At 36.9% G+C, this 25,223-nt stretch overlaps 1 protein-coding gene across 1 annotated transcript in view; it reads right to left on the bottom strand.

Annotated features, from left to right (window-relative positions):
• Positions 1-712: 712 nt before the first annotated feature.
• Positions 713-25,223, bottom strand: part of STK33 (serine/threonine kinase 33) — a 178,240-nt gene continuing 153,729 nt past the window's right edge. Inside the window, exons 14-15 of the mRNA XM_033404568.2 lie at positions 17,839-18,033; positions 713-1,357 (exon numbers count right to left, since the gene is read on the bottom strand). Of these exons, the coding sequence (XP_033260459.1) occupies positions 1,139-1,357; positions 17,839-18,033 (414 nt within the window). The 3' untranslated portion in view covers positions 713-1,138. The remainder of the gene's footprint in view (positions 1,358-17,838; positions 18,034-25,223) is intronic.

Raw genomic sequence — 25,223 nt, 5'->3', positions numbered from 1 at the left:
AGCACATTGAAGGCACTGAGAAAATACTGGCCAAACTACTCAGCCAGGGGCAACATACGTCAGTGTTATCTCTGACCCCTTTGGAGGCTGGACGGTGTCTTCCAAATTTATCACTAGAAGCACGTCTACTACCTTCAGTCATTGAGGGGATTTATGTGCAACTAGGACCTGCTCAGCTGGCCAGGTGTGGGGCATTTTGGAGGCTTAAGTGACAATCCCACGAGGAGCTGGAATGAACCTAGGTTACTTACTTTATAAAGGCAAAAGCAGATGCAAATTGCTTCCTCAGAGTTTGTCTGTGAGGCCAAGGGAAGCATCTCTTCACCCAGTGTGACCTAGAATGACAAAACTATTTGTCCAGCTGCAAAGGAGAGACCTATAATACTAAGAGGAATGATGCACCTTCCCCTGTGTCCAGCCTCATGACCATCCCCAAAGATGTGTGCCTACCTTTGCAGCAGCAGGCCAAGCCCAAAATTTGCTTTTTAGGGCCTAGAGGACCTGATTATAGTCACCTCTTGTTCACGTAAAAATTAATGTGCATGGGTGACATCTGGTTTTTTATTGATTCGATCGATACGTCGGGAATTTAGCAGCATGTTAATGGCAAACAGTTACAAAATCTATTTTTCTACATTTAAAATAAGCTGTCTTAAACCATCTACAGCAACCTAAAATTACAAGAACACACGTGAATGGCTGAAGCACTTCGGCTGTTACGCTTATAGACAAGTTTATTAGTAATTTCCTAACAAATCTTCTAGTGCAAAGTGCACATAATCATTTGGAACCTCCACTGAGGTTCTGGCTCTCAGTTTCCCCTACAAATAATTGTGCCTAAATGTAAGAATCTGAAGTACAACTGGACAAGTGTGCCCACAGCCTTGCTTTGAGGGCATCCACTCCTCTGAACAACTCTCGAAAACACCTTGAGTTGATTTCAGCTGCACAAGCCATCAGGCCTGTTGCTGGCTGTCCTTTAACCCCACTTTGGAGTTGACTGCTTCAATTTTAAAACTGGTGCAAACACTTGGCAGGGCTCAGGGCGGCTGAAACGCTGAAAGCTCGGCATACTATTGTCCTTTTCCCCTCCTAAACCCTCATTGCACTAGAAAGAGCAGCTCTGTTTCTGTACTGTTCAGCGTTGTTTGAGTTTCTTTTTGGTTCTAGGCAGGGCAATGGATTTAGCAGTGCCTCTGGGTGCTGTTCCTTGCCCTGAAGTCGTGGGGGGTTTCTCTATTTCTCCCTTGAGTTCAACTGAAGGGAGTCTGCTAGATATGTAACTTGAGTAACTCATGTCCGAGTCATCCATGTTTTCCTTCTTACTGGGCACAGAAGTCTTTTCATAAGCAGTGGGCTAGAAAAAAAAAAAAAAAAGGCCTGGATTAATTTTGCAGACACAAAGCAATCTACATCAATTCAAAGAAGCGAGGGGCTACAAAGTTGTCTAGGATGTGCAAGTTGGAGCTCTCTTCGGACGTGAGATATAAACTAATCACACTGTGAAACTGTTATTGAATGCCAAAGAAAGCTCCTTTAGCATCTTCAAGAAAACGGAATTGTTTAGTGTCTGGGATAGAGCAAACTACAGGCACAACTTCAAATCCACTGCCCTGCAAAATGAAAGTAAATACCTGGTACCATTCACATAGGCAAGTCCATCTGGACACAGTTGTAATCATTCATCTTTCCGGATTTCTAGATGAGCTTTGACATGTGTGTGGATTCCCTGACAAGCACATCATGATTATTCTTTCTAACCTGGGTATAAAGTTGCTGCATGTGGCCCACTCCTCACATGCTCACCATTCTCTGCATTGATTCCAGGGACTGGCTTCTAACCCCAGTCACACCACTTGGGCAGGTCTGAAGACCTTTTGTAGTCTTGATGCCTCACTGTTAAATGAGGAAAATGGTATTTGCACATTTACTACATGGGCTTATTATGAGAATGAACTAAGGTGGTGGCCACGAAAGTACTCTGTGAGCTTTAAAGCACGAAACAAGTAGAAGGAATTTTAACAGGCAACTGTGTTTTCTCAGGTCACTGCACCCCACAGTGGAGGAAACGGTCTCTAATCCTGCTGTTGTGAGGGAAGCAGAGTCCATTTTGACCTTAGACCCATTTTAGAAATGCTCACTTCCCATTAAATGAAGCTGGGCATAGAGTTCTAAAATAGCAGAGAACGTCTCAGGAGACCGGCACAAGCAGGATGGGGGATGAGACAGGAGCTATAGATGCAGCGAGTTCTCATTTACACAGAATGAGCTCGGAAAGGGCTCCTAAGTTTAATACTCTGGTTAACTGAAAGCATACACATGAGTTAATAATCAGGTTAACAATTTTCAAAGAAGGTGAAAAGATTACATATAACACAAAACAAATAAACCTGGTGTGTGCGTGTGTTGTTTTTTGATCACTCTTGTGATACAAGTGACCATGTTTTATACACAGTAGCAGTACGTATTTGTCCAATGAATAAATGAACTCCCAGGGCTGCAGCAAAACCTCAGGTCATTTATGGATTTTTGGTACCTCTATTTCGAGAAAAGAGAAAATTTACCAGATGTTTGCTTACTGCAGACAGTCCTTAAATAGGTGCTTCTTCAAACTATCATTCTTGTATGACCTTATAACAGTATATGCTAATTCTTGAGCTGGTAATTTTGCACATTGAAAAATTAATTTGTATAAATTTGGAAAAGTAAAAAGGTCCTTTTCTGTATAGATGCATTTTCTCAGGAAAATTTCTGGGTTGCTTCTCTGTGTATTCTTTCAAGAAACAGAAAACAAAATGTGTTAGCCTTCAGTAATACAGGTTGTGTCTTCTCCTTGAAAACTCCTTACGTTTAGCAACACCCCTCATGTTCCAGTGTCCAGCTAAAGACAAGCTGCTTTGTTTAGTACAGAACTGGTCCCTAGCTTGGACATTTCAATTCATAAAAATTTAAGTCACTTGACATACAAATCATTTTAAAAGGTGAATCTAAGTTTAACCTCTCTTTTGACATTTCCACCTTTTGAGTTATCACCTGAGTAGTTGAGGAAATGGTTTTCATCACGTCCACTACAACAAATAATCTATAGAATAGGAATAGAGACTCAGTCATTTTCTTTTTAATGTGTTCATATTCATATCTGGTTTAACATTTCCATTCTTCTTCACTGTTCCATTTGCTAATTAATGTACTTGAGTCATTAAAGTAGACTCAGAAGTTGAAGTCACTGGGAAGAAATACTCAGAAAGTCTCTATTGGCAGGATTAGTGATATAGTTAACTCAGTTAACCCTAGTTAACTCAGCTCTGCCTCCCATCCAAGACAACGAATACTATCAGTTTACAGTGCACATTTCTGAAGAGATTTTATGGAACTTCAAGCAAATATTAGGCGGAACCAAATGGAAGTCGTCATCATTTTTGCAGGTCAAAACAGCCTAATAATGGCAATTTCATATGGTTCAATCTAATCCATATATTGACGCACTTTACTCCCACTTTTTTACACAAATGGTAGCCCACTGTAAACACTTTTTTACACCTTGCTTTTTTTTTTTTTTTTTTTTGCGGTACGCGGGCCTCTCACTGTTGTGGCCTCTCGTGTTGCGGAGCACAGGCTCCTGACGCGCAGGCTCAGTGGCCATGGCTCACAGGCCCAGCCGCTCCGCGGCATGTGGGTTCTTCCGGGACCAGGGCACGAACCCATGTTCCCTGCATCGGCAGGCAGACTCTCAACCACTGCGCCACCAGGGAAGCCCCCTTGATCTTTTTAAACTAACAATTATCTTGAACATCATTCCATGTCAATACATAAAAGAGCTCTCATTCTTCTTTCAGCTATGCAGTGTTCCCTTGTTTGAATGTACCATAATTTATGTAGCCAGTTCCTTGAGAATGGACATTCAGGTTGTTTCCAATCTTAACTAGTAAAAATAATGCTGCTGTGAATAACCTTGTACTTGTGTCATTGTGTACATGTGTAAATAATATATCTACAGGATATACATTTTAGAAGTAGAACTTCTGAGTTAAAAGTTGTATGGATTTGTGATTTTGCAAGACATCACCGTATTGCCTTCTACTGCAGTTGTACCAACTTATACTCTTACCAGCAACATTATGAGTACCTATTTTCTTATTTCTTTTCCAGTTTGGTATTTAATTCATATTAAAACTAATATAGTCAACCACTTTTTTGTTATTATGAATCTATTTTTTTAATTGAAGTATAGTTAATTTACAATGTGTTACTTTCACGTGTATAGCAAAGTGATTCAGTTATACATATATTCTTTTTCAGATTCTTTTCCATTATAGGTTATTACAAGATATGAGTATGGTTCCTTGTGCTATACAGTAGGTCCTTGTTGTTTACCTATTTTATACATAGTAGCATGTATGTGTTAATCCAAAACTCCTAATTTGTCTCTCCCCCTGCTCCGAGTATCCCCTTTGGTAACCCTAAGTTTGTTTTCTATGTCTGTGAGTCTATTTCTGCTTTGTAAATAAGTTCACTTGTACCATTTTTTTAGATTCCACATATAAGTGATATTACATATTTACCTTTCTCTGTCTGACTTACTTCACTTAATATGATAATCTCTAGGTCCATCCATGTTGCTGCAAATGGCATTATTTCATTCTTTTTTTATGGCTGAGTAATATTCCAGTGTGTGTGTGTGTGTGTGTGTGTGTGTGTGTGTGTGTGAACCACATCTTCTTTATCCATTCATCTGTTGATGGACATTTAGGTTGCTTCCACGTCTTGGCTATTTTAAATAGTGCTGCTATGAACATAGGGGTGCATGCATCTCTTCGAATTATGGTTTTCTCTGGATATATGCCCAGCAGTGGGATTGCTGGATCATATGATAGCTCTATTTTTAGTTTTTTAAGGAACCTCCATACTGTTCTCCATAATGGCTGCACCAATTTACATTCCCACAGTGTGGGAGGGTTCCTTTTTATCCACACCCTCTCCAGCATTTATTATTTGTACACTTTTTAATGACGGCCATTCTGACTGGTATGAGGTGATATCTCATTGTAGTTTTGATTTGCATTTCTCTAATAATTATTAGTGATACTGAGTATCTTTTCATGTGTCTTTGGCCATCTATATGTCTTCTTTGGAGAAATGTCTATTTAGGTCTTCTGCCCATTTTTTGATTGGGTTCTTTGGGGGGTTTTTTGTATTAAGCTATATGAGCTTTTTGTATATTTTGGAAATTAATCCCTTGTTGGTAGCATTGCTTGCAAATATTTTTAGTCAACCATATCTTAATTGAGCTTCAAAATCAGCCTAAAACTGGCTGCATGGAAACAAATCACAATGTTTGTTCCTTAACTCCCTGGTAACATCAATGCAAGCCTATTTACCTAAATGCAAATACTTATTGCAAATGCTTAAAAGCTTCTGTGTATATGTGTGTACCTTGTAAAATATTATGTATGTACTTTACCATTTCTCTTTGCTAATTTGCAGCTTCATTAAGTTTAGGGTGCCATTATTTAGGAATCAGAATCCTAAGAGCTTTCCTAAAGACTGAGTCTCCCTACTTAAATATCCCCTCACTAAAACCGTTCTCTGATGCTAATAAAACACGGATGAAGGCTGGCCCACATGATGCCCTTCAGGCCAAGTTACAACTTTCTTCACCAAGAGCCAAGCCTCTCATCTCCTTGGAATATAAACAGCCAAGGCGAATTCCAACTTCCAGGCTTTTCTCTAGGATTTTTAAAAGGATTTCTTCTGTAAGTGATAGGCTACCTAAATTTTAAGTTTTTATTTTTCTTCTCTCATAGTTGATGGGATTCTTCAGGGATCTTTGCTGTAACTGATGCAATTTTACAGTTTTGTAAGAAATGGAAAGTGAAATTTCCAGAGAACTGAAAGTGAAATTGCCAAGGCTACAGAAGTTACTAAGATCTTCCAGGTCATGAAAGGCGTATAGAAGGTGATGAGCTCCCATAAGATTGTACAAAGCGGGAGAAAGATGAGAGAGAAATTTCAATATTCAGTTCTAGGGGGAAAGAGTCTATCTAAATGATCATTATCAGACTGTTGGTCATAATTATCAGTCCAAAAGAGGATCTAAAAAACACTGTAGACTGTTTTCCAAGAGAGGATTTAAAAATCATTGTAAACTGTTCTCTAAAGATACTGTTGTAATATACCATTTCACAGTGACCAAGAGAACCTGGCTATCATCAGAAAGCATCTTAGAAATCAAAGAAAAAAATTCTTCTATCCTTATTTATCATGAAGAATTCATATCTGAAATACTACAACCAGTCTGAATAGATATAAAGGGACCAGAGAAGGTTTACAGACAGGCTACTGATGTGCTAGTGGAGGTTCTCTCTCTCACACACACACACACACACACACACACACACACACACATAATCACAATTTTAAAATGCAGAAGGGGTAAGATTTCAGCACTGGGAAGCTAGACAGCATCTCTGAGTGCTGCAGTCAGGATGGTTACACCAGGGGTTCCCCCAAGCAGCATTTCAGTTGTTCCTCATCTTTGACAGACTCTTACCATGTGGGACTGCTGAAGAATAGTCATTCCTACTAGAGGCACAATGATAGAAAAGATGACCTTACAAGGTTCCCTCTGGTTCCATCTTTTTGTGGTTCAGCACCCTGGGCCTGATTTCTCCAGATGATATTATTAATCTTGAAATGGGGGTTCCATGTGTGCAAGGGGAGATATATAACCAGAAGAAATGGGCTAAACACACATATTTCATTATTCACTGGCATAACTTCAACTTGATGAACTCATCTGGTGATAATGGATGCAAAACCTGTAAGTTCTAGGCATATCCCTGCAAGTTAATACCAGTGCACAATTACTAGAAACTGTTACCATTTCTCTAAATTTTGAGTAAAATACATGCTATTTAAGTCAAGTGGTTTATCACCATAGCAACCATTTCTAGAGTCACACATTCAAATTATAGGCCTGCACAAGGTCCAAGTGACAGAATATTCGGATATAAGTTTTCAGCTATAGTTTTACTTGCAATGGTCACCCATTTTCTTTCACATTCCTGTGGTTTTCGGAAGGAAGAGGAAGGGGAAAAAAAAAGCAAAGGGAAGAAGAGAAATTGACTTCCAAACGTAGATTTCTTATATAAGCCTACCCACATAAAGAGCAGGGCCTTCTATGGCGTTAATGAAAACAAAATCTAACTTGTAAATTAGAGAAAGATATAAATATCTCTCTTTTCTTTTTAATTAAAGTATAATTTACATACAGTAGAATGTGCAAATCTCAAAAGTATAGTTTGATGAGTTTTGATAATGCATAGAGCTATATAACCAACACCCCAATCAAGAAATAGAACAATTACCCAAGAAGTTCCCTCATGCCACATTCCAGTCAACTCCCTCCCATCCTGGGGCTATAAGTGTTCTGACATTTTTCAACATAAATTACTTTTGTTTTTTCTAAAACTTCATATAAACAAAATAACATACAGTATGTACTCTTTTGTGCCTTGTTTCTTTTGCTTAACATGCTTTTTAAATTTTGTTTTGTTTTGTTTTTTGCGGTACGCGGGCCTCTCACTGTTGTGGCCTCTCCCGTCGCGGAGCACAGGCTCCGGACGCGCAGGCTCAGCGGCCATGGCTCACGGGCCCAGCTGCTCCGCGGCATGTGGGATCTTCCCGGACCGGGGCACGAACCTGTGTCCCCTGCATCGGCAGGCGGACTCTCAACCACTGCGCCACCAGGGAAGCCCCAACATGCTTTTTTTAATTGAAATTTTTATTGAGATAGTTATAGATTCTCATAATATTATACCATTTATGAGATTCATCTGTGTATTAGCAGTTCATTCCTTTTTACTGTCAAGCAGTATTCCATTGTATGAATATGTCACAATTTGTTTATCCATTCTTCTATTAATGAATATTTGGGCTGTTCCCAGTTTGGGGCTTTTTTTTATATAAAGCTGCTATAAACGTATTCTACTAATCCTTTTTTGAACTTACATTTGGGATTGCTGGGTAAATGCTAAATAAATGCTTAACTTTATAAGTAACTGCCCAACTGTATTCCAAAAGGACTGCACCATTTTGTATTCCCACCAGCAATGTAGGAAAATTCCAGTTGCTCCAATATTTGCTAATATTTCGAGTTGTCAGTCCTTTTAAATTTTGGGCATTCTAGAAAGATTGTAGTGATATGTCATTGTAACTTTTCCTGATATCATTTGCATTTTCCTGATAACTAATGATGTTGCACTTTTTTTATACGCTTATTGACTATTGACTACTATCTTTCTATCTGAAGTGTCTGTTCAAGTCTTATGGCCATTTAAAAAAATTAGTTGTCTTTTTATTATTGAGTTGTAGGAATTGTCTTTATATTCTGCATACAAGTCCTTTGTCAGATATGTTTATTGCAAATATTTTTTCCCTGTCTGTGGCTTGCCTATTTCTTTTCTTAATATGCTTTAGATGAGCTAATATGTTTACTTTTGCTGAAGTCTATTTTATCCATTTTTAAAGGGCTTTCTGTGTTTTAAGAAATCTTTGACTACTCTCTGGTTGGAAGATATTATCCTATGTTTTCTCGTAAGAGCTTTATAGTTTAGCTTTTAAACTAATTTCTGTATACAGTGTAAGCTGGGGGGGGGATCAAAGTTATTATTTTCCCATATAGATGTACTATTATTCTAGCACCATTTATTGAAAAAACTATCCTTTTTCCATTGAATGGCTTTGAAATATCTGTAAAAAATCAACTGACCTCATAAGTGTAGGTCTCTTTCTAGACTCTCAATTTTGTTTCATTGATCTATTTATCTACTCTTAAACCAATATCACACTGTATTGATTACTGAAGCTACACAGTAAATGTTGAAATCAGATCATATAAGTTCTCCAACTTTGTTCTTTTCATGTTATTTCGGCTGTTCTAGGTCTTACATATTCCCCAATAAATTTTAGAATCAACTTGTCAATTTCTATCAGAAAAGCAAAAGCCCTAGATTTCACTTGGGGTTGCTTTCAAGTTATAAATCAGTTTGGGGAGACATCTTAATAGTATCAAATCTTCCAATCCATGAACATGGTATATCTCTCCATATATGTCAGCCTTCTTCAATTTCACTCAGCAATATGGTGTGGGGGTTGGTATATATATTTCACATATATTTTGTTAGATCTATCACTAATATTTTATGTTTTACAATAATACGTTAAATGGTTTAAAAAGCTTTTGTTTTTCAATTGTTCATTGCTAGTATATAAAAATACAATTCATTGTTTTGTATACAAATCTTGCATCCTGCACTTTAAGTTCAATTTCTGAAGATTCCTGGGGATTTTCTATGTACACAACCACGGCATTTGCAGGTAGCCACAGTTTTATTCTTCCTTTCCAATCTATATAATTTTATTTCTTTTACTTGCCTTGTTGCATTGGCTAAGACCTGTAGTACAATGTTAAAAAAAAAGTAGAAAGGACATCCTTGTCTATCTCCTATCTTCAGTGGAAAAGTGTTCAATATTTCACCATTAACAATTATATTAGCTTTAGAGGGGTTTTCTTTTCTTTTGGTAAAAATCCCTTAGTATGTAAAAGAAAGTGCCCATCTGTCCCTAATCTGCTGAGGGTTTTTCTCATGCTTGAGTGTTGAATTTTATCAAATGGTTTTTTCAAAATTATTGAGATAACTATATGGCTTTTCTCCTTTACTTATTAATAATGGTAAATTACATTGATGGATTTTTGGATGTTAATCCAAACTTACATTCCTGGAATATACTATACACTTGATCATAATGTTACGCCTTCCTTATAAATGAGTTGGGAAATAGTCTCAACAGTTTGTGTCATAAGCTTTCTCCTCTTTCCTTCTTAAATATTTGGAAGAACTAACCAGTAAAATCATTTGGGACTGGAGTTTTCTACACCAGCAAGTTCTCAATTACAAATTCAGTTTTTAAAAAATAAGAATAGAACTATTTAAATTTTCTATTTTTGTGTATCTGTTTTGGTGTATTTTAAAGGAATTTGACCATTTCATATACGTTTTCCAATGTATTAGCATTAAATGAGTCATAATATGTTCTTTTAAAAATTATTTCCTTCCTACTATTTTTGTTAGGAGGGTGCTTAATTTGATGTTCTTTTTCTAGCTTATTGAGATGAAAGCTTAGTTCTTATTATTATTGCTACTGTTTTAAACAGTCAACATTATTTTATATTTACTCACATATTTACTTTTGCCAATGCCCTTCATATTTTCCTACAGTTACTTTCATCTGGGATCATTTTCTTTCACCTTGAAACTTTTCTTTTAGTATTTCTTATAGTAAGATAGGCTGGTAAAAATTCTCTCATCTTTTACATATTTGAAAACCTTTTTATTTTTATCTTTGAAGGAAATTATCACCAGATACAGAATTCCAAGTTCGCAGGTTTTTTGTTTTGTATTGTTTTCCATTTAGCAGTTTAACAATATAATTCCTTTGTCTTCTGGCTTCCATTATTTCTGTTGGGCTGTCAAAAGTTGCTCCTTTGATGACAACTTTCCCCCACCCTCTACCCCAGATGCTTTCACAATTCTCTCTCTCTGATCTAAAGAACTAAAGGATGGAATTCAAAGCAACCACAGACACCAAAGAATAGTGAGGGAATTCCTTAAAGGAGATAGCCAGAAAGGGGGAATCCTAAATTCTGCTCAGCTGAAGATAAATGAACCAGCCTAAGATTTGAACTGCTGGCTAAGAGGCAATTTTCAGTTTTTATCCAATCAACTAATTGCCTGCTAAAACAGAAAGGTCAACACTTTTTGGAGGAACATAGTCAAATCAAGAGCCGGTACAACACAACATTTCCAATGTCTAGGATACAATCCAAAATTCCTCAAATTCCTCAACAGAAATAACAATCAGTAGAGACAGACCCTGAGATGACCCAGATATTGGAATTAGCAAACAAGGATTTTAAAGCAGTTATCATCACTATTATCAATGATGTAAAGTGAAAATTTATTTGGTGAATAAAGCAGCTCTCCATAAAGAAATAGAAATAATAAAAAAGAACCAAATGAAAATTTTAGAATAAAATATAATATCTGAAATTAAATATTCACCAGATAGGTTTAACAGGAACATGGAGACAACAGAGCAAACAGTAAAACTGAAGACAGATCAATAGAATGTATCCAATTTAAAGAACAGATTGAAAAAAATCAATACAGCCTCAGGGACTTATTCAACAATATCAAATGGTCTAACATACAAGTAATTAAGACTCTCAGAAAAAAACAAGGAAAAAGTAATCACAAGATTTCCCAAACTTAGCAAAAGACAGAAATACAGATTCAAGAAGTTCAGCAAATCCCAAGCAAGATAAATGTGAAGCACATTCCTAGCAATATGATTGTCAAACTGCTGAAAACCAAAGATAAAGAGAGAATCTCGAAAACATTCAGAGAAAAGTAACACATTACATATACGAAAAGAACATTTCAAATGACCAGTGACCTCTTATCAGAGAATCTGGATTCTAGAAGGCAGAAGAATAACATCTTTAAAGTGTGGACCAAAATTACCTGTCAAACCAGAGCTCTGTAAACAGAGAAAACGTCCTTCAAAAATTAAGACAAAATAAAGACATTTTTAGATAAAAGAAAACTGAGCGAATTCATCACTAGCAGACATGCAATACAAGAAATGCAAAGGAAGTTCATCAGGCTGAAGGGAGATGATACTAAATGGAAGCTTAGATTTTCAGAAAGGAAAGAAGAGCATCAGAAATGGTAAATATCTGGGTAAATATAAAAGACAATTTTCCTTTTAATGTCTTGGAAATACAACTATTTAGGGCAAAAATTAAAACATTGTTTTGTAGGGTTTATAATTACATAGATGTAATACATGTGACAATTATAGCATAAAGGCAGGATAAGGGATGAGTGGAACCAAATTAATACATTTGAAATTGAAGCAATATTTTTTATAACCCAACCCAATGGGTTGGTTCTCCACAGGGGAAAATATACATAGCATATACTAGAAGCTATAATCTCTAAGGGGAGCTGAGCAGAAGCCAGGCTTGGGAGAGCAGGGAAGTGATTTGAAAGGATTCACTAATATATCCCTTCAACCATAGACGTCTGGCTAAACCCGTGGTGAAACCTAAGCCTTACACAGGAGATTCTACTGGGAATAGAAGTACAGACAAAAGCCTTATTGTTTACGGAAGCCTATGAATCCAAACTAGCAACGGGAATTGCCAATAGCATTAGATCAAACAACAACAGGTCAAAATTCATGTTAGCACAATGAATAACTAGTACCTGTATTAGTCAGCTATTGCTGCAGCTATGCTACTGTGTTTGGGAGGTCCCCAGGTTCCATTATTCACTAGGAGGACTCACAGAACTCAGCATATAGTTGTACTCATTGCTATGATTTATTATAGTGAAAGGATGCAGAGCACAATTAGCAAAGTGAAAAGACACTTGAGGAGAAGTCCAGTGGAAACCATGTTTAAGCTTCTAAGAGTCCTCTCCCAGGAGTCACATAGGATGCACTTAATTACCCCAGCAAGAAGTTACGACAACACATGTGAAATGTTGTCAACCAGGGAAGCTCTAAGAGACTCAGCACCCACGGCTTTTATTGGGAGCTGGTCATGTAGGCAACCTCTGCCTAGCACCTAGCAAAATCCCAGACTCCCAGAAGGAAAGCAGGTGTTCAGCATAAACCATATTGTTTGCACAGTTTAGGCACAATTGATCATTCTTATCAGTTAATGGTAGCCACTGTTCCAAAATCTAAGTTCCCAAAAGCCAGCCAAGGGCCAACCTGGCAAGCAGGCCTTTTCAAGGATAGCAGTTTAGGCCTGCTATGTTAACTCTTTTCTGTACAACTACCTAACAAAGAACTGTAAGAGTCTCAGTATGTTATAACAATAAACATTAATTTTTGCTTGGTGGTGCTAGGCTAGACTTCAGGCTTTGTACTGGGTTCAAGTCTGTTCACAGATCTTCATAATTCCAGGAACTGTGGCTTCTGCAGTCATGTTCTTCTCACGTCAGGTGGCAGAAATACAAGAGAGCAAGCTAAATCATGCAAATAATTTTAAGGTCTCTGCTTACATCACACCTCTTAACATTTCATTTGCTAAAGTCAGTCATATAGCTAAGATCAACATTAGTGAGGTGAGAAAATATACATCTACTCTAATAGGGAGAAAAACCACATGGCAAAGGGTATGAATGTACAGATCCCTTACAGAGGTTTTAAATAATTGGGAAAAATAATCCAATCTACCACAGTGCCCTAGGGATCTCACCAAACTCAGAGGGCAAACGAGGTTGGAAGCATCATCTTACCACTTTTGAAAATGATATTTCTTAGTTTGTTCATTAGTTTATTCCCACACCTATGCCCAAAGGAGCCTTAAAGCAGACAAGAAAGAACATGGAATTTTAGCAATATCCTATGCAAGTTCTTTAGCAACATAATAATAAAATTAATAATAGCTAACATTAATGAGTGCTTACTATATGTCAACAGTGTTACATGCATGATTTCATTTAGTCCTTGATTGATGTCATTATTTTTCCCATTTTAGGTATGAGGAAACAGAGGCCTAGAGACTTGCCCAAGGTCCTAAAGCTTATAAGTGGTGAAGCCAGGATTTGAATCCAGGCAGCCTAGATCTGGAGCTTGTGCTTTTAACCAGTAGGATATTTTAAATGGAATGCTTGGGCATATATGCTAGATTACAATGCTTCAATATTGGAGTGTAAAAGTGTGCCAGAAACATGGAAGCACCACCAAATTTTCACATGATTCACATGGGCTCGGGGAACTAAGATTTAATATGTTAAGAAAAGAAAATTTTTATCTTACTCAACTAAAATACTAAGAAAACTTGACTTTTTCCTCACAGCAACAGGTCAATATACCACATAGTTCAACCGTTTAATTTCAATCTTATTTAAATTCAAATATTCCTTGACTTTGAAGAACTGCTAATGAATACATTTCATTGATCAAAATAATTTTCAAAGCTTCTAAGCCAGCTTGCCTTTCTACTTTCTAGACTAGATAAAGTATCTGCTACACATACCATCTCCTATGATTCTGTAAAGGCCATGTTTTTTCAGTCAAGAAAAATGATCACAAAAATCTTCCATTTTCACTAAACAAGTATATTCAAGACTGTGTTCAATAAACAATTTAACAACTAAGAAGTTTTTCCTTTATGAAGCAAGAATTCTGTAATGCAAATATACTTCTATCACATCCAGAGTTGCTAGTCCCTCCCTCTATGGTTATGGGGGGGTGCATTTTAATTACAGACATTCACTTCTCTTCAATTGTCTTCTGAGCTTAATGAACAATGAAAGTACCGTACTACTTATCGGAAATCACTAAGAATCGAACGTCGAAAGGCATGTTCCTGCAATAAGCAATGGTCTGCTAAGTGTCTCATTTGAAGATGAGTAAATGCTGCTGTAGGAATTAAGTCTAGGGTCTGTCTGACAGAATAGATTAAGAACCCATTGTAGGGAATTCAGAGGGTTACCAATAACACAAAACGTTATCTAGATGTACTCAGCCTGTAAAAAACACGATATATAAGAGAGAACACTTCTATCTTCAAAAAACGCAATTACCTAAAACAGACTAAAGGTTGAAAATGAAAAGAAAAAAAAAGGACATTAACAAATGTCAACTAGTCAAAAATAAGTTTGAAAAAGTGAAGTGTGATACCTTAGTCCAAACATGAAAAATGAGGAGATACACACTGTATTTTTCCATAATGCCCAGGGCATTTGGAACTAAGGAACAGTTACTCAGAGAAAGAGGAAGGTGCTTAGTTCAACTGTTTTGGTTTTTAATAATTCCTCACTTTCTCTGCTGGTTTTTCAAGTGTTTTGCCACTTATCTAAAAAATATGATGACACTGGCTTGTGAGAAATACAAAATCAGGAGCTCTAAATGGATTTATGAGATTCTTCAGAAGAGAGAACAATGATACAATGGAAAGCAGGAACTGCTGGCAGATTTCCATTTAAAGTAAAGCCAAATTTCAAATATTTTAATGGAAAAAGAGTCATATACACCTCTTTAATTTCGTAAGTATAAATTATTTATCATATCAAATTATCCATATAATCTAATTTTAACAAATAAATTTTTCCCATGAGAAATATTTCAATATTCATAGAGTGATTTTTTTCTCTTTTTAAAAAACTAATTTTTATATGTGTTGGGTCCTTGTTGCTGTGCTTGGGCTTTCTCTAGTTGCGGCGAGCGGGGGCTACTCGTCATTGCGGTGAGTCGGCTTCTCACTGCGGTGGCTTCTCTTGTTGCAGAGCACGGGCTCTAGGAGCATGGGCTCAGTAGTTGTGGCTTGCAGGCTCTAGAGCGCAGGCCCAGTAGTTGTGGCACACGGGCTTAGTTGCTCCGCGGCATGTGGGATCTTCCTGGACCAGGGCTTGAACCCATGTCCCCTGCATTGGCAGGCAGATTCTTAACCACTGAGCTACCTTCATAGAATGATTTTTAATAAAATTAAAATTTCACCCTTAAGAATATTAGTTACTATATGAATCCTGTGTGGACTCAAGACTAAATGGCCTACGCTATTTTCAGTTATCACGTTAGGCCTTATACTCTACAATTTACTGTTAATGAAGATTTGAAAAAAATAAAAGAAGTAATTTCTTAACATAAACTCAACTTCAATATAATTAACAAAGTAATATTTATTCATAAAAATCAGTGAAAAATTTAATATGGATGAGAAGTCTTTCTTTTAAGGGGTAACAATTTTCAGAAAAATTCCCAAATAAGGTAAGGTATTCCTCCCAAGATATCACAGCCAAAACCTAAGCATAGGAAAGTCCCTTAGAGGACATCCAGGGCAAACTCCTACCCGTCTTGGAGAAATTCCTGCCACAGCATTTATAACAAGTAGCTTTCCAGAGTCTGCATGAATGGTTCCAATGATTGAAAGGTAGGGTTTATTATCCATGGCCCAGCCTGTGCCATTGCAGGTGAGCTCTGATTGTGGAAAAGTTCTTCTTGTTGATGAGTAGAAATCTATATTCTTAAATTTTCAATCCACTGAGTATAGTTCTAGCATCCACAAGAACCTCAAATTCCAATTCTTCTGTTCCCTAATTGGAAGTAGCTGAGAACAGCATGGCAAGTCCCATCACTCTGTGACTTGCAGGGGAAAGAGGAGGAGGATGGTGGAGACAAGTGACAGAGCAATGAAAAAGGAGATGGAAGACAACCAAACATTTGGTTCACAAGGATATTTTATGTCAGATTCAGTGCCAAACAGAATCCAAGACTACAAAAGACAATGTGCATATGCATGTGTATGTATGGATTTGTGTTTGTATATATGTGAGTATACAGTAGATGCATGTATGTAATACGTGTAATGTATGTGTATACATGTGTGAGTATATATACATGTGTGTATGTATATGTGTGTGAGTATGTGTGCGTATGTGTGCGTGTGCACATGTATATGTGTGTATAAAATGCCAAGTCAGCTAACAGGAAATGCAAACATTGGGTTTTTAGGATATTTTTAACAAGAATATAAAATACACACATCTGCTAAGCACTGCAGGAGTTGTTAACAGACTAGAGAGGATGAAAGGGAGTCAATAAACCTATGTTTATATTATGGTAAAAATATGGTTATTTCAAAATATCTGAATAATTAAATGTCAAGCTTATTATCTAGACATTTGCTATCAAGTAGACAAAGAAGTTCCCAATGAGTAAATAAAAATCAACCAGATCACTCTACTGGGTCTCTTTCTGCAAATTTCTGACAGGATTCTTAGCATGGCACGGAGTGGGCCAGCCACGCTGCACCTTCCTGGCTGGGGGTCAGGATTTACCCTCTCAGTTCCTTTCTCCACTTGCCCGTCTCTAGGCCTTGGAGAAAGGCAGCAACTCCTCACAAGAAGTCTGGGCTCTCTGGAGGTAAATACAGCCCCCACTGGCAGCATGTTCAATCATTAAAGAAGAGCGAAAATATGCTGATTAGATCTCAAGACAAGAAAGAGAACAAACATACAGACAATTTTTCCTCAAACACAGAAATGAAAGAAAAAAAAGGGTTTGGGTAAATTGTCAGGATATCAATTTAGCAGAACACAATCTAGAATTAATCAAAATGTTACTAAATTTTATTCACCAAAAATGATAAAACTATATTCAGATCTAATAAGGTAAAATAATAAAACTATACAAACAGTTTTAGCTACCATAAAATTGGAAACGACTAACTGGATAATTTAGTAAGTCTTTTTCTAGGTAATACATAAACCCATTCCAAATTGTGTAGCCTGGTAAAATACAAAAATTATTCATCGTGACTCATTAGGCAAAACTGGCACACCACCTGTCTTTGTAAATAAAGTTTCACTGGAACATGGCCATGCTCATTCATTTGTTGCCTATGCCTATTTTCATGCTATAACATCAGAGTTGAGAAGCTGTGACAAAGACTATTACGGCCCACAAAGCCTAAAATATGTACTATCTGTTCCTTTACAGGAAAAATTTGCAGACTCCTGCCCTATATAATCATGGATCCTAAAATAAGCATGTAGGCCACATTGCTAAATCATGATAGTTTCAAGGGAGGAAAGAACTTTACTGTCTTTATCATGCAGGTCTCCTTTGTTACAAACCATTAAAAACCAACAATAAAAAAGAGTTGCAAAAGAATGTTCCAAGTGTTGTGAAGGTATTTTACAGTTTGGAGAAATGGAACAATTGGTTCTTCCTACTTGTTTTGTTGGTTCTTCCTACCTGTTTTCCTTCCTCTTCATCTGAAGAGTTCCTGACATGGATACTTCTGCTGGGTTGGTAACCTTTCAGCTTTTCTTGACCAGACCAGTTGTTCTTTTGATCTGTTGTACTTTCCTCATCACTTCCTGGGTTATTTTTCCATTCTTTCATCATTTCTAGCACATTGGTTGGTCTCGCCGAAGAAAGTATATTGCCCTAATGTTAACAATGAATTTTTGGTGTTATAAACAGTTTAGAAAATGGAAGACTCTTACATATTTTAGTAATATAGTCTCACAAATTCAGTAAGTCACATGGAAAAATTATAACGCTGAATAAATAGCAAAACTTTGGATGCCCTTTTGAGCATACTCCTTGTACTAGCACGTCTCAGACCTCTTCACTAATGCTTTTACAATATGCCAAAATTTAGGGATGGGAGAATATTCTGGTTTAAAAGAATAGTGCAGCATGCTTGTGTGAAAGAACCACTACATAGGGCAAGTTCCTGGAATCCAAAGACCCCCTTACAGTGCCGTTCCTAGAAAATAGGGAAGCTGAAAGAATGAAAGAAGTTGCCCAAAGTCTACTGGGTCCAACACTAAGGGTAAGCCTATATAACATCAAAATGTCTAGGTAAAAAATCTAAATTCAGTTGATTAGTCCGGTGCCGTGTCCAAGAATATAGATGTTTGACTTGAAAGCTCTTGGTTGACTGGAAGATTTCGATATAATGTGGTCATTTGTGCACTGTTTTAACCCCAGATGTGGCTATACCATACTAAAACTGACCATTTTATATTAACTATAAACTGACCATACTAAAACTGACCATTTATATTAACTATATTTTTCTCAAATATAATATTCCATTTAATGCCAAGAAATGCATGAATGCATTCTTAAATGCCTCCTGCTAGACTAGGTATGCCTTAAATAGTTTTGCTCCTAACTCAGACTAGTAGAGAAAGTTTGGACAAGAAGTTTGGATCACATTTAGATTAAAACAGGACGTTTAGGTGTGGGAACAACTATGGAGTGATCTAAGTTAATTTGCTATGTGGGTGGATTGAAGCATTAAGCAACAGTGATACAGAATAGTACGAGGCCAGGCATCTTAAGGGCGGCCATCTGAGTACACTGTTGAGGATTTGTAGAGTTCAATATATTCGTGGTTAAAGACACAGACAAATATTAAGCATGGAATAGTAATAATTAAATGAGGATCGTTATGCTATTCGTTCCCTGTGGTTCTTCTACGTCATCCTGTTTTAAGAAGGTCTATATTCTTACTACTTTTATAGCATCCTACTTTTGGTTGCACTTCTGCAGCCTCTACCCATTTACTCCCAGAATGCCTTTACTATGCCTTCTGCCAACCCGTAGCCTACATTTCCGTCAAGGCTCAAGTTGACAGTCATCTCCGTCAAGTATCCCAGAACTTCCAAAGATGTTGTCAACTTAAATGAAGCACAGATGAAGTCTCAGAGAGCAAAAAGGAGTTGAAATTGTTTAGAACGGCAGATAGTCTCAGAGCTCTCATCTGAATGAGTTCTGATCTTCAGGGCTCTGTCAACAGCCCTGCTTGACCCCAGTGATTCATCTAGCCTCTATTATAACTTCCTGGCTTCATCATGACCTTGAACACTAACCCACAGTGTCCAGGCTCCTGGAATACTAGTACCCACAACTTTGCCTCAACTTAATTCTTTCATTAGAAAACAGAGACAATCTGACATCTATGTCTGTAATCCCGGTCCTCAATTGCTCTTCCCTGATAAACTCTCTACAAGTTAACTCTTTGGATCTAGAGTCATTTCTTCCAGGCACATGGTAGAACTTTGCTTCTCCACCTCTTTTGGAACATGATGATATGACTTGTTTTGACCAGTAAAATGTGATTTGAAATAGTGTGTATCACTTCTGGGTAGAAACTTGAAGAAAGAGCATGTAATTTACATGTTCTCAATTTCTGCCTTAGTAACTATAGAAGCACAGAGATGGAGCCTCCATCAGCCTGGGTCCCTGAGTGAAGACAAAGTAAAACAGAGCTTGCTCCCCTCCTCCCAGCCAATGTGCAATGGAAGGCATAAACAGCACTGAGATCTGGGGGTCACCTGTTACCACAGCATAATCTAGCCTGTCCTGATATAGACAGAAGATTAAATATTTACACTCTGTAAGTCACCTCCAAAAAGCTTTATAAAGAGTGAGCCCGCTATATAATCAGCATACCCAACAAAGTTGTATGCAATCAGTACCATGTGATAGCCAATTTATGTAGGCAGTCTTTGCTTTGCCCAGTCCTGATATGCATGAATTTTACTCATCATGACTTAAATAATATCAGTCCCTCAGCAACACAGTTCAAATTTCAGTCACCATGGTACATTAACTATAATTGCATAAAGTTCAAACTTCACTGCTAGCTCTTCAATCCACGATCACCAGGTAAATTACAGATCTGCATCACAATCAGTGACCAATCACATCACTTCTTTCACAGTCTGTTGGTGATTGGACACTGTGCATCTGCTATTCAGTTCACACACAGACAGCAATGTGTGCAGTTGTGCTGACTCCTTGTCTCGCAGGGAATTTGCCAACAAAAATGAAACTGCAACAAAGAAATTAAAAGTGATAATACTGGGAGTAAAATTTGAATCAAATGTAAATGGAGTAATAGAAGAAATAGCTGACCATGGGAATGCTGCCACTGCCACTGTGAGAATCTAGATGCGCAACCAAAGGAACTTAGTGAAGGCAAACTTATCAACATAAATGAGGAAGGATGAAGATGCTTCAGGGAAAATGCCACCCACAAAAAAACTTGACATTTAAAGAATTTTCAGAGATATTCAAGACATTGAAAAGACAAAGGATACAACGTTAGAAGTTGATCCAAACTTGTAAAACAGTATGACAATTCACCAAGGCATAAAAAAGATGCTCCCCTCTGTATGATAAGAAGAAGGCAAGCACTGTTTAAACTAATCTTGATAAGTTTTTAACCCCAAAATAAGATACTTTAACTCTCAATATTTCTCTCAATATTAAATTACAGCGCCAAAAATTTAGCTTTACTTTTATTTCATTCTCTCTCTGTATTTAGAACCAACAGGGAGTTTTTAATGTTTAACAAAAAATTTTAAAGGGCATGGAAAAATCACAATTTTTCCCATTGTTTATTAAAATCATTTTGCACAGCTTCAGTCTGCACTATTATTATGGTTCTGCACTCCTGTGCAAAGCAAGGATTACCTGTACTATCTTGAGTCTGCATTTCTAGACAGCTTTCAAGTGCTTGGTTCACATATATCAATATATACACACAAAAGCATGGTGACTGACACGCTACAAATGACTCTATTTCTTATTGCAAAGAGACTGGGGAGAAGAGCAAAAGATCTAGAATAGGGTCATTATCCCATCAAAAACACTATACCATTTATAAATTTTTAACTATTTGCTTCCTATATTCCCTTGTGATATCAAACAGGGCACAAATGTTGGTATAGATTCCAGACTTTCCCTCTTGTCTGAAGTCCAGCCAGTAACTTACCAGACTAGCCCCTTCTTGCCTGCTAACAGTTGGAGGAAGAATTGCATCAGATACTTGGACTGACCAATGAATAAGTTGCCCAGAGCTGTGTGTCATGAGCCTTCTAGGCTCAAGAGAAATTACACATGAACCAACCAAAGAAAAATGGGTGGAATTGTTAGGGCAGACACTGGAGATTGTGGAGACACCTCACCACCAGAACAGTAACCTCTGAACTCCCTTTACTGGCTGTGTTAAGAGGGGTCACACCCTGAACTCATCAACCATGAAGCAGCAAATGGCAAGAAGGCAGCAGTAATAGGCTGATAATCTGAGGCTATCATAAGTAGAAATTTGTTAATAAATTTCCACTTGTTTAACTAACAGTTTGAGATGACTTCATTTTGAAAAACTGGAAAAATGAACACTCACAGAGGAGAAGCATTGGTCAAATACTAAGATTTGGATTTAATCTTAGTAGACAGGTCCTGCAAATAGGAACCCAAACATATATCCTCATCTAACAAAATTTGCCTTTTCAAGGACAGTGCCTATCAGTATTCTGTAAACAATAAGTCTTTTACAAGTATTTTTTAATGAACGAATGAATGATATGTATGAGTTGGGGTAAGATAGTATAAAACATAAAATCAGCAAAGCGAAAAGGAAACATTCTGGGTCTTTAACTTACGGTCATCATTTTCTACTTTTCGTAAGTAGCTAGAACTCTTTATTTTGTAATGTTCTCAGGAATAAAATTTTTAATTAGAAAATTTTTTATATCTTTATAAAAAAGATATAAAAGGATGCTCAACTTCACAAAATTAATAAAATCCAAATCAAAAACAATGAGTTGGCAATTTTCACCTAATAGATGGACATAAATTTAAGTTTGATAAAACTGTGTTGGTGAGGGTATGGGGAAACAGGCTCTCTCATTTACTTGCTTTTTATGGGAGGATAAATCGGCAATAAACTATCAAAATATGTAATACACATTCTCACAAACCAGTAATTCAACTTTTAAGAATATATTTTATAGATATGCTGACACAGTATGCAAACATACACTTACAAGAATATTTGTTGCACCATTGTTTGTAACAGAAAAGACCTGAAACAATTTAAATATTCCATATTCATAGGGGCAAAATAATAGTGTATCCATAGTTTTGGATACAATACTGTTTTTCAAAAAAATAAGTGTATCTTCCGAAAATACATTAGATGAAAAAGAATAGTTTGCATAATATAAACCCATTTGTGAAAAGTGAATAATAAAAATGTTCAGAATGTATTTGAAAGAATACATAAGAGACTTAACAATGGTTATCTTTAGTAATTGGGAATGAGGGAATAGAGGGAGAAAGTTATTTTTCCTGCCTTGTTTACCATTTAAATCATTTACTAAGGGTAATGGCAACTATTATATGACTAAAAATTAATATAAACTATGTAGGAAAAGAAATAATGTAAGTTGCAGATACTCACAAAGGACTGATAGCACCCAGTAAGATCACCAAACATGCTCTCATGGGTCTCAGTGAGGCCAAGGCAGCAGCATAGAAAGGTAGTAAGGGCTGCTGAAGTAAGCAACTCTGCACCACTTTAAAATTTTTCCTAACAGAGGCATCTCAGTGATTTAGTTTTCACAAGTATAGCAAATAATGAGAATAGAGAAAATTGGTGTTGATATTCTTATTCTTTAAGAGGAAACAAACTGAGAAATTTAGTAATTTACCCTTATTCCAGAAGTGCATTTCCATTGTCTGCTAAGAATTTCTAGAGGTGCTGCTGAGCCTTCAATACTGTAATGTATATTTGAAAACTGATCAAAGAGTTTTTCCCACCACAAGAAAAAAAATTTAAACTATGTGAGGTGATGGATATAGTAACTAAATTTATTGTGGTAATCATTTCACAATATACACATATATTAAATCACTATGTTACACATCTTAAATTTATACAATGTTATATGTCAAATTATGTCTCAATAAAGCTGGAAAAATAAAAACAAAATATATTCCAAACCAACATTCTTCAAATGGTTATGTGTACACCTCGCTGTACACCAAGAATGAAGACTTCCTAAGGGCTGTATGGGCAGGGATGGTTTGCAGGGAGTCAATTTCAAGACCCTCAATTTCCAATGACCTACTCTTTTTCAAAAGTCACCTGCTTGGGCAAGGATCTGCAGTAATTCTTTCCATGTTCTTTTCTTAAGTCAGCTTCTTACAATGCTTGTTATTGTACATATATTTATTTGTGTGTGTGTGTGTGTGAGAGACAAAAGGCTCACATCTAGAATATACAACAAACTTCTACAAATCAATCAATAAAAAAAAAACTAATAGAAGAATGGAGGAAAGACTTGAACAGACATTTCACAAAAGAAGATATCCAGAAGGCCAATAAGGATAAGTAAAGTAAAAGTGACCAATTTCATTTGTCATTCAGGAAACGCAGATTAAAACCGGACTTGAGGATATGGGGAGGGGGAAGGGTGAGCTGTGACAAAGCGAGAGAGAGGCATGGACATATATACACTACCAAACGTAAGGTAGATAGCTAGTGGGAAGCAGCCGCATAGCACAGGGAGATCAGCTCGGTGCTTTGTGACCACCTGGAGGGGTGGGATAGGGAGGGTGGGAGGGAGGGAGATCAAGAGGGAAGAGATATGGGAACATATGTATATGTATAACTGATTCACTTTGTTATAAAGCAGAAACTAACACACCACTGTAAAGCAATTATACCCCAATAAGGATGTTAAAAAAATAAAACCACAATGAGATACCATTATATATTACCAGAGTATCTAAATTAAAAATATTGATAATAACAAGCACTGGAGAGGATGGGGAGCAAAACTAGAACTCTTACACATTGCTGGTGAGTCATACAGACTGCCAAGAGTCACATGAAAAGATGCTCAACATCACACAAAACTATAATGAGATATCACCTCACACTGGTCAGAATGGCCATCATCAAAAAATCTACGAACAATAATGCTTGAGAGGGTGTGGAGAAAACGGAACCCTCCTACACTGTTGGTGGGAATATAAACTGGTACGGCCACTGTGGAGAACGGTATGGAGGTTCCTTAAAAAACTAAAAATAGAACTACCATATGATCCAGCAATCCAACTCCTGGGCACATATCTGGAGAAAACCATAATTCAAAAAGTACATGCACCTCAATGTTCATTGCAGCACAATTTACAATAGCCAAGACCTGGAAGCAACCTAAATGTCCATCAACGGAGGAATGGATAAAGAAGATGTGGTACGTATATAGAATGGAATATTACTCAGCCATAAAATAGAATGAAATAGTGCCATTTGTAGCAACATGGATGGACCTAGAGATTGTCATACTGAGTGAAGTCAGTCAGACAGAGAAAGACAAATATCATACGATAACGCTTATATGTGGAATCTTAAAAAATGGTACAAATGAACTTATTTACAAGACAGAAACAGAGTCACAGATATAGAAAACAAACTCATGGTTACCAAGAGGGAAATGGGGGGGAGGGATAAATTGGGAGACTGCGATTGACAGTACACACTACTATATATAAAATAGATAACTAATAAGGACCTACTATATAGCACAGGGAACTCTGCTCAACACTCTGTAATGACCTATATTGGAATAGAATCTAAAAAAGAGTGGATATATGTATATGTAAAACTCATTCACTTTGCTGTACAGCAAAACTAACGCAACACTGTAAATCAACTATACTCCAGTAAAAATTAATTTTAAAAAAAGATACTATTTACCCACATCTATTCCAACACCGGCTACTGCCAGACTTCTTTTTTGCGGTATGCGGGCTTCTCACTGTTGTGG

Source organism: Orcinus orca, chromosome 8, assembly GCF_937001465.1.
Source record: "Orcinus orca chromosome 8, mOrcOrc1.1, whole genome shotgun sequence".
NCBI classification, from domain to species: Eukaryota; Metazoa; Chordata; class Mammalia; order Artiodactyla; family Delphinidae; genus Orcinus; species Orcinus orca.
The sequence above is the reverse complement of the archived record's forward strand: the minus strand, read 5'-3'. Positions and strand labels throughout refer to the sequence as shown.